Source organism: Lissotriton vulgaris, chromosome 1_1 (assembly GCF_964263255.1).
Source record: "Lissotriton vulgaris chromosome 1_1, aLisVul1.2, whole genome shotgun sequence".
Lineage (NCBI taxonomy): Eukaryota > Metazoa > Chordata > Amphibia > Caudata > Salamandridae > Lissotriton > Lissotriton vulgaris.
In genome coordinates, this window is record NC_141685.1 from 1,517,877,917 (window position 1) to 1,517,891,043 (window position 13,127).

At 41.2% G+C, this 13,127-nt stretch overlaps 1 protein-coding gene across 2 annotated transcripts in view; it reads right to left on the reverse strand.

Moving 5' to 3' along the window:
- Positions 1-13,127, reverse strand: part of MOV10L1 (Mov10 like RNA helicase 1) — a 1,040,774-nt gene that overhangs the window by 880,050 nt on the left and 147,597 nt on the right. For both annotated transcript variants that reach the window (XM_086967454.1, XM_086967456.1), the window contains exon 7: positions 8,767-9,336. In XM_086967454.1, the coding sequence (XP_086823580.1) occupies positions 8,767-9,336 (570 nt within the window). The remainder of the gene's footprint in view (positions 1-8,766; positions 9,337-13,127) is intronic.

Below are 13,127 nucleotides of genomic sequence, written 5' to 3' on the forward strand. Positions count from 1 at the left end.
AAACAGAAAAGAAAGTAGGAAAATGCCAACTTTGGTGTACAATGTGTGCATCAGTAGGACAGTGCATGTGGTTGATAGCAGAGTGAGGTAGAAATGTCACCCTTGATGCAAAGCAATCAGCTCTCAGATATCATATGTAGAAGCAAAAACAAAATAAAAAAGACATTTAGGTACAGAATTACATTAAGGGGCAAAATCACCTTTGGGGAAGCAGGAGGGTGGAAGTACTTCAATATTTAAAGGAGCACTGATTACATTAAGGGGCATAATTACATTTGAGTAAATAAAAGTAACGTGTATACACTGTTAGGAGGACACAGGATATTTGGGAGCAATTGCTGCAATATGAGCAGGAGTGTGGAAGTAGGGGAGAAAAATATATTTAGCTGCAAAATCATGTTAAGGTGCAAAAGCACGTTCAGATGTAGGATCCCTCTGTAGGAAGCTGGCTCTGTATATACTAGACAAACATGAGGTATAATGTACACAGAGTCCAGTCGAACCCTAAAGGGAGGTAAAAGTAGATCGCACCTTACTTTTTATTTGTGGTAGTGTGGGCAAGCAGTAAGGCTTTATAAGAGGGTAGTATTCAGCATTTGTTGTACACACTCAATTAGCAAAGACGTCTCACACACACACACACAAAGACTGAACTTAGACCAATTTTGTTTGTATAAAATATTAAGTTACTTTATTTCTAGAACCAAGCCAAGCCTGGCGCAGGTAAGTTAACTAAATACTTTGCGAAATCTTATGCAGTGTTTTACAATTGAAGGAAAGTTCAAATGCAATTGATTGAAATACAGGTAAGTTAAAATGTCGAAATTACTTTTCAGATTCCTTTTCAAATTCCTTTTCAAGTTACTTTTTCTACTCAGTGTGATATGCCTAGATATCACACTGGGACATTTCGTAGAGAAGGGGCAAGTAAAATCAGGTTTGCACAGATGTCGTTTTTCATGTTTTCATACAAATGAACTCCAAACTTCAGACATTTTTCAAGGAAAAACAATTTATTCCTACGGAGAGAAATGAAGTTATCGGTTAAAAGGCAAGTATTCGGTCTTTGGGGTTGCGTTTCTGAGGTTAGAACAAGGGTTCCCCCAGGGTGAAGGATGCACTCTCAAAGCACCCTCAGCGGCACTAAGGCAGCCAAGTGCAGAGTGATGAGACCCAATGTTATCCTCCGGATGGTGGCTGCTCATGAGCAGGTCACAGGGTTGTGGGAGCAAAGCTCCAGATGTTAGCCTCAGGGCAAAGGGGGATCAGAGTTAGCACCCAAGGTACACCCACAGTGGCACAGGGTGACCTGTTGGTTTCAAAGGGGATTCTCCAGTTTTGACAAAGACTGCAGGCTCAGGGACGAAGATCTTCTGGAGGGGGCCACCATTCAGAGAGGTAAGTTGGGATGCCTGGGGACACCGTCAGTTGGGCAGGGGTGTCTTTAGGCATCAGGTTTTCTTCCCACTTCGGTCATGGTCAGGGTGATCCTCCAGAAAGCACTGCAGCGTCACTGAGAGGTTCGAGGCAGGTCAGAGATCAACAGAACTCATGTCAGGATCGCTGGGGAGACCTCCTCTTGGCGTTGTGCCACTCGAGTGTAGACTTGCGGATTTGCCCGGAGCCAGAGTCTGTGGGTGAGCAAATCCAGTGCTCGCAGGAGACTGTTTTTCACTGTGGAAGGCAGGGCAGGTCCTTGGGGCTCTCGTGATTGTTGGCTGCTGGACACACCGGGATTTCGCTTCTGCAGGTTCGAGGTGGGGACAGGCCGGTAGGGTTGGGGACAAGTCAGAGGGCGTCCTTCTCTTCTTCGCTTTTGCACGCTTCTTCGGTCTTTCTTCTTAGTCCGTTCTTGTCTGAGAAGGCAAGGTGCAGGGCTGCCCCTAAATACTAGATTTAGGGGCGTTAAAGGCACGTAAAGGTTGGGACCAATGGGTCCCTTCCATGGGGTGGGTACACCCCCTATTATGCCACCCTCCAGTGGTGGCACTCTGGTTAGCTGGGGCTCCCCATCTGCAAGATGGAGGGGACAGAGTTGTGACTCACCTCGCCTCCCCCACCTGAGGGGTGGGGATGGCCAAGGTGGGTACACCTCCCTTCCTCACTTGGTTTTCCCGCCGATTCTTCCGCCCAAAGTGGGGTCAGAACCTGTGGGGGGCGGTTGCTTGAAGCAGCAAAATGCCTGGGGAAGGTCACAAAGGCTGCAAGCCTTTGAAGCTTCACCTTTGTGGATCCTGCCCATCCTGGGAGAGGAGGCTTGGCACCTCGTACCAAAATGTGCATGGTTTCCGACCCCTGAGAGCAACTGGCTCTTGACTCAGGGGTCCTGAAACATGTCTGGTGGTGGCGGCAGCAGCTGGTGAGCAGCTACTCCGCCTGGAAACTAATGTTAGGTCGTTTTCAAGGGAGCATCTCTAAGATGCCCTCTGTGTGCATTTTTCATTAAATCCACTGGCATCAGTGTGGGTTTAATGTGCTGAGAGGTTTGATACCAAACTTCCCAGTTTTCAGTAAAGCCATTATGATATTGTTGAGTTCGTAATGACAAACTTCCAGCCCCATATACTCTTAGTAGCATTATTGCACTTACAATTTCACTCAGTGATGTGTGCCATGTCGACTTTGCTCTGCATCAAAGGTCTGTCTTATAGATCAATCAATTGTTATAGATCGGCGATCTCTGCGGGTCATATTCTTGTTAACGGCAAATCGATCGGTAAAAATGTGATTGTTTGTAGAGTTATGAAGAGTATTCGTCTAAAAAGACCCCCGAACCGGAAATATGATACACTCTGGGATGTGAATTTGTTACTAGATCTCTTCTCTTCCTGGCCGGATAATTTGTTTCTGAACAGAAAGTTTCTATCTATTAAACTCAAAACTCTTCTTTGCCTTATCTCCTGTCGTAGAGTTTCTGATGTTAAGGCTCTGGAGATCTCGAATAGGTCATATAATTTATTTGGTGTTAAATTTGAACTCTATAGAAGAACCAAGACCATGTCTGATTCAATCTTCTATCCTCGCTTCGACCCTTGTCCAAAACTTTGTGTAGTTGAATGTATGAAAGCTTATGATGTGACAATGTCTAACCTTCGTCCGCTTAATGAGAATCAGCTTCTCATTTCCTTTGTTAAACCTCATAAAGCTATTTCCTCCACCTCGATTGCAAGATGGGTTTTATCTGCTATGTCCTTAGCTGGTATTGATATATCCAAATTTCAAGCTCATTCTCTTAGAGGTGCCATGGCAAGTAAGTCTCTTTGGTCCGGAGGTAAGTTGGATGTTATCCTTAAAGCTGCTGACTGGTCTAACGCGAATACAAGACATTATTGTAAACCTATTGAACACATGTCTAATGTAGTTTTACAGGGCTACCAACATGCATAATGTAGCCTCCGTTCTTGTAATGAAATTGCGATTCTCCTATTAACATGCCTAGAGAATCTAGATTTCATTAAAGACACAGAGGCTCACATTATCCCGCCCATCCCGTTCCCTGTTTGGTTCTGGATATCAGTTGAATATTTATTATATAATAATAATATTAATATTCTGGATGTCACTTGAATATAATGTATTTTATATTTATATTGAAATGTTATTTATGGTTGTTCAATTCATTTTTTCAGGATTTGTTTGTTTATGTCAGGAGGGATTCCCATTTTGTTAAGCAATACGTTCAAATGGAATTATAGTAGCTTCATTAATCCATCTAATCTATCCCAAGTCATAAAAAATTACCCCGTTTTGGGTGAGAATATGAGCATTTAAAATTTAGTGGTAAATGCGTATATTCCCCCAGACCCTCACTTTAATAAACTGTTAAATTATCTTTTTTCCTTTATAGTAAGTTTCTGTCCCAGGAGGAAGATCTTCATGTAGACTTATCAGGAGATTTAAACAATAAAGTCTTGAACCACTCTTAACCTGTTTGCAGATGTCAAAAAAGAAGCGCTTCATATTCCGCCCATAATTATCTTCCCACCAAAAATAAAACCAGATAAGAGAGATAATTTACTCCTCAGTCTTAAGGAAGAATGATTGTGGTATCCTAAACTGTAGATTTGCTCTCAATTTTCTTGTCCAGTACACAGATAAATACCGTCTGGGTCTCTCTATAATTGATTATATAATCGCCTCCTATTCCAATTGCAAATTCATATCGTATTTTAAAGTTATAAATACCCCACTTAGCGTTCATAGCAACCTGGTATTCTCTGTTGACTGCAATATGATTTAAGAGGGATCTTGGAGATTTGATGGTGTCAAGTCTCAGTTCAATAGAATGCAGGAAGGACACAATGGTCCCCTCCTAGGATATCAAATTTAAGAGTTATTGGAAAGGACAGTTAACGTTATTGGCCCTTGGAAAGATGATTTATAAGACCACTTTAGTAAATTTACTAAGTTGATTAGTTATACAGATTCCCAGAGTTACTCCAAAACCCCTCTTAAATCTCAATGCTGGCCGTTCCTTGAACAAAGAAATACATAAACTGATTAGAACTCAATTTGCCTCCTTCTCAAAGAAAGAGCTAGATTAATATCTTAGCTTAAAAGGAGAAGACACCCCTAAAGATTAGTTTAAGAAAAAAAATGTGTGAACGTAAGTGGACCGTTCTAATAGAAGCTACATTTAGGAAAAATGTGTGAAAATTCTGGTAAATCATTGCGGATTGCAGTGGAACAAGAGTGAGATCCCACCGCATGTCCTTTAGTCAGGATGTATGGGGCATTTTTATTAGGAAATTATAGGAGGGCAATCCAGGTGGTTACTATTGTGTTGATCTCCCCACCGACTCTTAGTTGATGCGGACTAGTTAGCAAGCAGAAACTTGTTTTAACTTTGGGACCACTTGTCCCTTATGTAAATAGTCTAATGGGGCTCTCTTTTCAATTACCTTCAATAGATAAAACGATAAATTGCCTGACTATAGGAGGAGACACTGCACAACGCAAAAAAATCCAACCAAGGATAAAAACAGCATTTTGTTTTTGGTAAGAATTGTTACTTACTCATATACGCTAGGGAAAATCACATTGTCTGTAATAATGGCATTGGTGTTCCTCCCCACCAGGGACACGGAAGACTACTAAAAAGCAGTGAAAAAGTTACTAGTGGTTATGCAATACACTGTGGATAAAGTAATTTCAGATAACATGAAAAGTGGCAATGTTAGCAGAAATTTTCAGAGTTCAATCTGGATATGATATTAAATCTTGTAGTAACTGTTCCATGCACACCGGTGTTAACAAGTAAATGTAATGTAATATGAATTTCTAAATAGAACAGGATTTTGGAGTATGCCTGATATATTCTGTTCTATGGGTACCTGCGTCAATAAGAAAATTCACTGCAATATGAATTTCTAAAAGAACAGGTTTTTAAAAACGTATATGTAATAAATTCATGAAAAGTAATGAATTATGTATGTATGTTGTTTGTTGTCCTGAAGACAACTGCGAGGACAAAACGCGTTTGCTACGCTTTTTACCTTGCTGATATTTGATTTGTGAATGAATGTTTCAACTATACTAAGGATCACTTCTATAAAACCTTTGTTAATCAATTTGTTAATCTAAATTAAGTGTGCTGGACCACTGTGTTGTTTTCAAATTAGGAGATTTTGTGTATTTCGAGAGACGTAGGGGTTTAGAGTCTCCGGTCCCTAGCACCTTGCGCATCTAGATACGTAAGAATCTACTAAAGATAGGTGCAATCTGTCTTGCCTCAATCCCGTTTTAATTTGCCTTGTAGTTATGGTTCACCCTCTTTAAGTGAGAGTGAGAGTGAGACTTTGATCAGGGCAATATTGTCTTCAGGTGCACGAAGTCCCAATCTTGGTCATAAAAATGGAAATAAGACTTTTGGCAAGGATTCTTCTTCCGGTCTTCGAATATTGTAATATCCACTTATCTGTGCCCTTCTCCTGGACCGGAAGTGTTCTTCTTCCTCTATTTAAGAAGGGTGATTGCAATTTACCCATTACCTATCAACAAATCGAACTAGTAGACACTGTGGGTAAACTTTTGACTAGATGCCTTTTGGAGCACCTTAACTCCTGGGTTGAGGATAACACAATTATTCCATTAGAAGGTGTTCGGCCATTCCGAATACCTAATTAGGATGCAACCGCTCAGAGTGTGGTCGGAAACTTCCATTTATCTATGGGACTGTGGGGTAGGCACCCACACTGTGGAGGGATGTGTAAGGGGGCAACATAGGTGTCCTCCAGGCCCAAAAGCAGAGGCCGCAAAGGGAAGGGGGCTCTGCTAGGGGCCCCAATGTTGCTTTCAGACAGCCTTTGCATGTTGGAAAGATCGAAATGGAATGGCTGTCAGAAACCAACATAATCCCGACGGCGGAAACGCCATCCTCAAGGGATCATGGTGAGTTTTCGACAAGAAAATGCGTTGTTCGGTCCCTTCGACTGCTGCCTCCAACTGCACAAATCGTAATGCTTAGGTCAGACCGCAGCAGTAGATGCTGGTCGCACGGCAACCGACAAGCCGTAATTAGGCCCTTATGTTTAAAGAGATTTTTTAACTGAAAAGAGACAAAGCTTTATTTTTTAGTAATTTTGAGTGTGCATTAGAGCAATTTGATCTTGATACAAGTGTGGCCTCATCCATGTTGCAGGTTCAGCTTAAAGCTTTTCTTAAGCAGACTTCGCTTATGTTTGTTTCCGTTTGGATCTGGACTCATAAGAATAGAGTATATTTTGATTCAGTAATGAACTCCTTCACTCTGAATAAATCACAGCATTCGTGTCGTGGAATATGGTTCATGGTGTTAGATCCCACTGGGCACCAATCCACCTAAATACTGTTCTGTTAAATGTTGTAATATCCAAATGGTATGGTATGCAAAGTATCTGTCACTTTTGGAAAAAATGGAAGCCAGGATTTGAAACATGTTGTATTCATATGACCAGCCTAGCTTTTATATCATCGTAAGTGGCAGAGACCCCTCTTTTTAAAATGTTCTGTTCGTACGACTGCTGAGGCTATGAATTTATAGCTTAACTTGCCAAATGAAATGTTCTGTATTCATGTTTTTAACTTTAAGTGTTTGCCTTTATATTGAATGTACTTGTTGATGTTTTAGGGCACATAACTGTTTTAAGAAGAACTTATTTTATTTAATTTGTCTGGGCCTTTTGTATATCTGTATTTTGTGTGGACCTCCTAGGAGTTCCAAAGCATGAACTAAAATAAGATGTTTTGATTTAGAGTGGTTTCGTGGCACCACTGATTGATAAAAAAACTTGTATTGCTATCTACCACAATACTTATTTTATAGGATGAGTTATTTTACAGATCTCGTAAAAATGACAAGCTGATTGGACCTGGAAGGCTGTGAATATGTGCCAATTTGGTCAAACAGTTCCTTGTAGAGCAAATATTAGCCCACTGAGCCACCAGCCCCAAACCATGAAGATGATTCAACACATAATGAATCTAAACTAAATTAATTTACACAATCAGCAGTAATCCTGAAAACCTAGCATGGCTACTGCTGTCCTAACGCTGCATTGTACACTTTTATTCTACACAGATATTGATTCATTTACAGGTCTCCAGCTCTGAAATTGCTAGCATGTTTTTTCTGGTCACATCTTCTGCATGTCTCAATCTCTTGCACTTAGGCTGAAAAGGACATGAAGTAGCTAATAAAAAAAATCAATATTGGAGGCTGAATGGCTATTTGCTGAGCACTCCCCCACTTAACTAATTTTATGCAGAATATGGGTACATGCTTGTCTCCTATAAGTTTAACGCAACATGTAGAAATCTAAAATTGATTGATCAGTTTATTGCATTACCTGTGAATGACCTGTTCTGCTCAATGAGGTATCCAAAATGCACTGATCTAAGGGACTCAATGTGCTCCTTCTCCCTAGGACCTTTTATTAGTTAGTGAAGAGGTGGACCTCTAGAGTCTCTGGCTACTATACTTTACCTCCAAGCTGCTCTAGACCAACCATGTTAGAGGATTGGAAGATTCAAATCATCCAAAACACAGATGTTATGTGATATCCTGAATGTTATCTATTCTTCTTACTGCTTTTCGTCTTTCACTCACCAACAAAAAAGGTTTCAATCACCCTACATTTGACATCCTTTGAGTATACAGACTTAACAGAAGATATCTTCCCTTTTTAACCACATGGCTGCTGCGGGGATTTTTGCGCTGTGCTGCAAATTCCTCTTTTGCTGCTTTCATGACTAGCTCAGCTCGTCATCAGCACACGACACCCGTGGGTGATGACGAGCTGAGCTCGTCATCAGCATCGAAAGGGTTAATACCTTGAAAGCTTGTTTTAGTCATTCTACTACTCTTTAGACCTTCCCAACCTAGTAAATAAGAAGTATCCGTGCAGTAACTCTCCGGCCTGCAAAATGCGACAAGGGGTCTAAGTCACTCCCAAATCTCACAGATATTCATTGGCCATTATTGGAAAGGAGTTCCTTTGAACCGTAGGGGGAGGGAGGGGGGTGGCAGAATGGCTGGTGGCCCCACTTCACTGCAGGGATTATGTTATGCCCTTGAGAATAATATAGGATGTATCGCTTTTCTCAAACACTGTTCTTGAATGGACTCAACAGCACACACCAAATCCATGGCTATACAAGTTTAATAAGTGTCACGAAATGCAACAACTAAATTGTCTATGTGCCAAGGATACCAAGACCCTTCTTGCCACTTAGACTTAAACACATTTAGGTTGCATTTTCATCAACAATCAGCAAAGTGATGCTTACCTTGCCTCACATGTGATCACAACTGACATTTTTCTACCAGGAACAATAATTACTGGTCCGCCAACATCTGGACTCTGCTGCACTTCCATGTTAATTCCTCTTTTTTCCTTGTTAATTCCTCTTTCACAACAATCTCCCATATACACACTTCTGACTTCTGCTTTGGAATATTTTTCATGCAATTTTGTGGATTGTAGAGCTGTAGAATCCTTTCTTTGCGGAGACAATGGGGGTGTAACTAGTAAGGGTGCAAGTGGGTAAGCAAGCCCTAGATGTAAAGGTGAAATGGTAGAACACCTAGTTATATATGAAGACATTAGGCCAAACGTGTTGGCCCTTCCCAGAAGTGGAACACTTGTTGGCATTTCTCGTTGCAGGGCGTTATCAAAGACGTCAAATTGTCCAGCATCATCTTTGAAGGAACTTGCACTACTCTGTAGGGCGGAATGAGGTGAGGGTAATGCAGGGCGTTTCTCATCTTGTTTTGGGAGTTGAAATCGGAACTGATTTTCTTTTTCCACATTTGCAAATTTGCAGGATATCAGATTATGAGGTGCATCACCGTTGTTCCTGAAACCAACATTTTGAATTAGATTAACATAATTGTAGATTAATCTTTCTGTACAATAAATAGCATGCATCAATACAGTATCAATATTCAGGACTGGCACCAAATGATACAAAATTCACAATGATATCATCAATAATGTTGGTGTTATTATGATTTAATGTCACTAGTACAATTATCCCATCATGGGTCAGGATCATGAGAAGTGCAATACCACTAAGACAGGTCTTTTGAACAAATTTGTAGCTAGAAAACACGATTTATATGTTTAGTGTTTGTAACCTACACAGCCAACTACTAGAGGTTACAATTGTCAAATAATAAATAAAACTGAGGAAACAGTTAATTTTCCGGCTCATTCGTTTTGTTTTTTTGAACAGAGCAGAAACAAAGATGACACCATTATCTATATTGTTATTTATAAATAAAGTGATGAAAATAATAGACACATTAAAAACCTTTTGCGGGTGGATCAAAATAGCTGCCTTATTTCTATAATCCGTTACATTTGCTAAGAGAAAAAATCCTACTAAGCAAAAGGCATATGACAGTGCAGGCTGAAAATTTACCACTGAAAAGGGCACAATATCAGAGAACAATGAGGAAGAATTATTTCTAGGTTTGCCGGATTTGAGCTGTAGTAACATCAAAGGTTCACTAAGCAGCAGGATGGTAGATAGCCTTTCATGGTTTTGATACATGCAATGACACTATTGTCTTTAAGGAATTAAATCTCCCCCTCGATTAATGTACACAGATCCCATGAGCTGAAGGGAGGACGCGGATATAGAGTGGGTCACACTCTGATCTGTGCAATGCCAAATTGCAAATGCTCATTCAATATAGACTAATTTTTTCTAAAAATTGATGCCTGATCGCTTTGCCAACTCTTCTCCGCAATGTTAAAGTGACCAAATGTTACTATTCTTAATTATTTTATCAATCTTTTATGATTTGATTTAAAGTATATTTATACACACTGATAATTAGACAGAATACCTGCATGAACAGCGTTGCGTGGTAGCGACAACATACATTAACTGTCTTTAAGAATCAAATATGTGTCATTCTCGTGTGTACAAGTAAGATATCCATATTGGTTACATTGACCAAGATCCTGCCTACAATCATTTTTTAAAGACAGTTTTACTTCACTATCTGACCTTGAACATTACTCTAAAATGGAGAAGCACTAATTCTGTAGCTATTTGGAAACAAGGAGAAGAAAGACTCATTGGATAGCTATGGACCTATTCACAACATATCTATTAATTTGCTATTCTTGGTTCAGTTGCGTTACATAGTCTGGTTCACTAAAAAACTTAAAGAGTATCACTGCATGGTAGATCTGACTGCTACCTTCTCCTGTAGAAAACCAGCGGGCAGGAACACCTCACCCTTCAAGTCTTGCATAAACAAGGCGATTTAAAGAACTATAAATCTGAGTTCTTGGGATCGCTTCCTTTTAGTTCTAATTAACTATGTTGGGTTTCATTTAGATTTGATTGGCTGCAATAACTACCCAATCATTTCCAGTAAAGGAACAACAACAGAAAGTGAGTTACTGTGAAGGTTATACCTTTGTTCAAAGAATTAAGAGTACAGCTCCAAATGAAAAGAATAAACTCAAAATGCATCAAGTGATCGTATATTGCATTTCACAGTTGGGGGAGGGTGAACTGGTGACTTACTCATAATTACTATTTTAGACATTTAATGGCTATGGAGTAGTTTCTGTCCTGTAACTCCAGTTCTGTAGTAGGGGTATCTCTGTTATAGTCATAATCTAGTGAATAGTCCCGCCCATGTGTGTGGACCCCGGCAATCAAAAATAATCTCTTCAATTGTCAAATCATGCAGAAACTGCAAAGACACTTAAGAGAGAATTTAAAGACAAATAATGCAGCCTATATCCACAGGCTACACTGTCCAGTACTTCAACTAGAAATTCCACCAAACACCACACACAACACAGCCTGCCCAGTTTCTACCATAGAGAAACTTGCCTCTACCAGTAAAAGAGACTCTGAAATGATAGAGAGGAAGGCATGGACAGACAAGCCCCATAGGCTGCCATTATGTGGCTTAAATAGGATACTGTGCCTTTAAGAGAACTTTCTCCCAGTATCCCAGAATGCACAGCAGGTCCCTTTTACTTTCAGTTCTTTTTGAAGGCGTAGCACGCCATACCTGTAACATTCCTTACATGAATAAATATCTCCACCGGGGAGGAGGGCGGGCGCTTATGACTATAACAGAGATACCCCTACTACAGAACTGGAGTTACAGGACAGAAACTACTCCTTCTGTAGTAGGGGATCTCTGTGTATAGTCATAATCTAGTGAATAGAATGGCAAGCTCATTCCCACACCAAAGCGGCGGTGGAGAAAAGAAATTAACACCACTATTGTGCGAACAAATTCCGCAGTGAAGCCTGTCCAACCTGAGCATCTGCCCTGGCATCAGTGTCCAGACAGTAATGCTTAGCAAAGGTATGAACCGACTTCCAAGTGGCCGCCTTGCAGATCTCTGCAATTGGAACATTATGGAGCAAAGCTGTCGTGGCAGCTTTTCCCCTGGTGGAATGAGCCTTAGGTTTACCCCCTAAGGTCTTATTAGCTTTTTGGTAACACAACTGTATGCAGGACACAATCCACCTAGAGATGGACTGCTTAGAGGTAGCAAGACCTGTCCTGACCGATCCATAATTGACAAATAATTGGTCTGACCTACGAATATCTTTGGTTTTATCCAGATAACATTTCAACACCCTCCTAACATCCAGGGAATGTAGAGACCTTTCTGCTGGAGATGAAGGATTCTGAAAAAACGTAGGCAACGTTATGGTCTGGTTGACATGAAAATCAGAAATAACCTTGGGAAGAAATTTATGGTGAGTACGCATAACAACCTTAGCAGCATGAAATACAGTATACGGTTCTTGGCAACACAACGCCTGAATTTCACTCACCCTGCGGGCCGATGTAATGGCCACGAGGAACGCCGCCTTACAGGACAGGTGCTGCAATGAAGCCTTATGAATAGGTTCAAAAGGCTCCTTCATCAATCTGGACAGCACCACATTCAATTCCCATGAAGGCGAAGGAAGCCTGACAGGAGGGAACCCCTTTTTTCAAGCCTTCCAAAAAATCTTTGATCACAGGGATCTGGAAGAAGGAAGTCTGGGAAGGGCATTTCCTGTAGGCAGTCAACGCAGCAAGATGAACCTTAATGGAATGAACATTAAGGCCAGACTGCGCCAAATGTAGAAGGTAAGGAAGGATGACGTCTTCCTTGCACGTTGTCGGGTCATAGTTCTTGGACTGGCACCAGATACAGAACCTCTTCCACTTGTAAGCATAGGAGGTCCGAGTGGAAGGTCTCTTAGACTCCTTCAGTATGTCCATGCAATCCTCGGTTAGATTTAGATGGCCCTATTGCACTATCTCAGGAGCCATGCTGCCAAACTCAAAGACGAGAGGTTGGGGTGCAACATCTGCCCCCCGAACTTCGTGAGAAGGTCCGGCCTGCACGGCAGCCAAATGTGAGGAAGGAGAGACCGGTGAAGCAGGTCCGTGAACCACCACTGTCTGGGCCATTCCGGGGCAATGAGTATCATCCGAGCCCTGGATCGGGCCAGCTTGATGAGCTCCGCCGGAATCAGGGGAATGGGTGGAAAAGCGTACAGAAAACTGTTCGACCAGTTGATCCATAACGCATTCCCCAGCGTCCCCTGCTGGTAGTACCTGGAGGCGAAGTCTCGGCATTTGCTGTTTTCGGCGGTGGCGAACA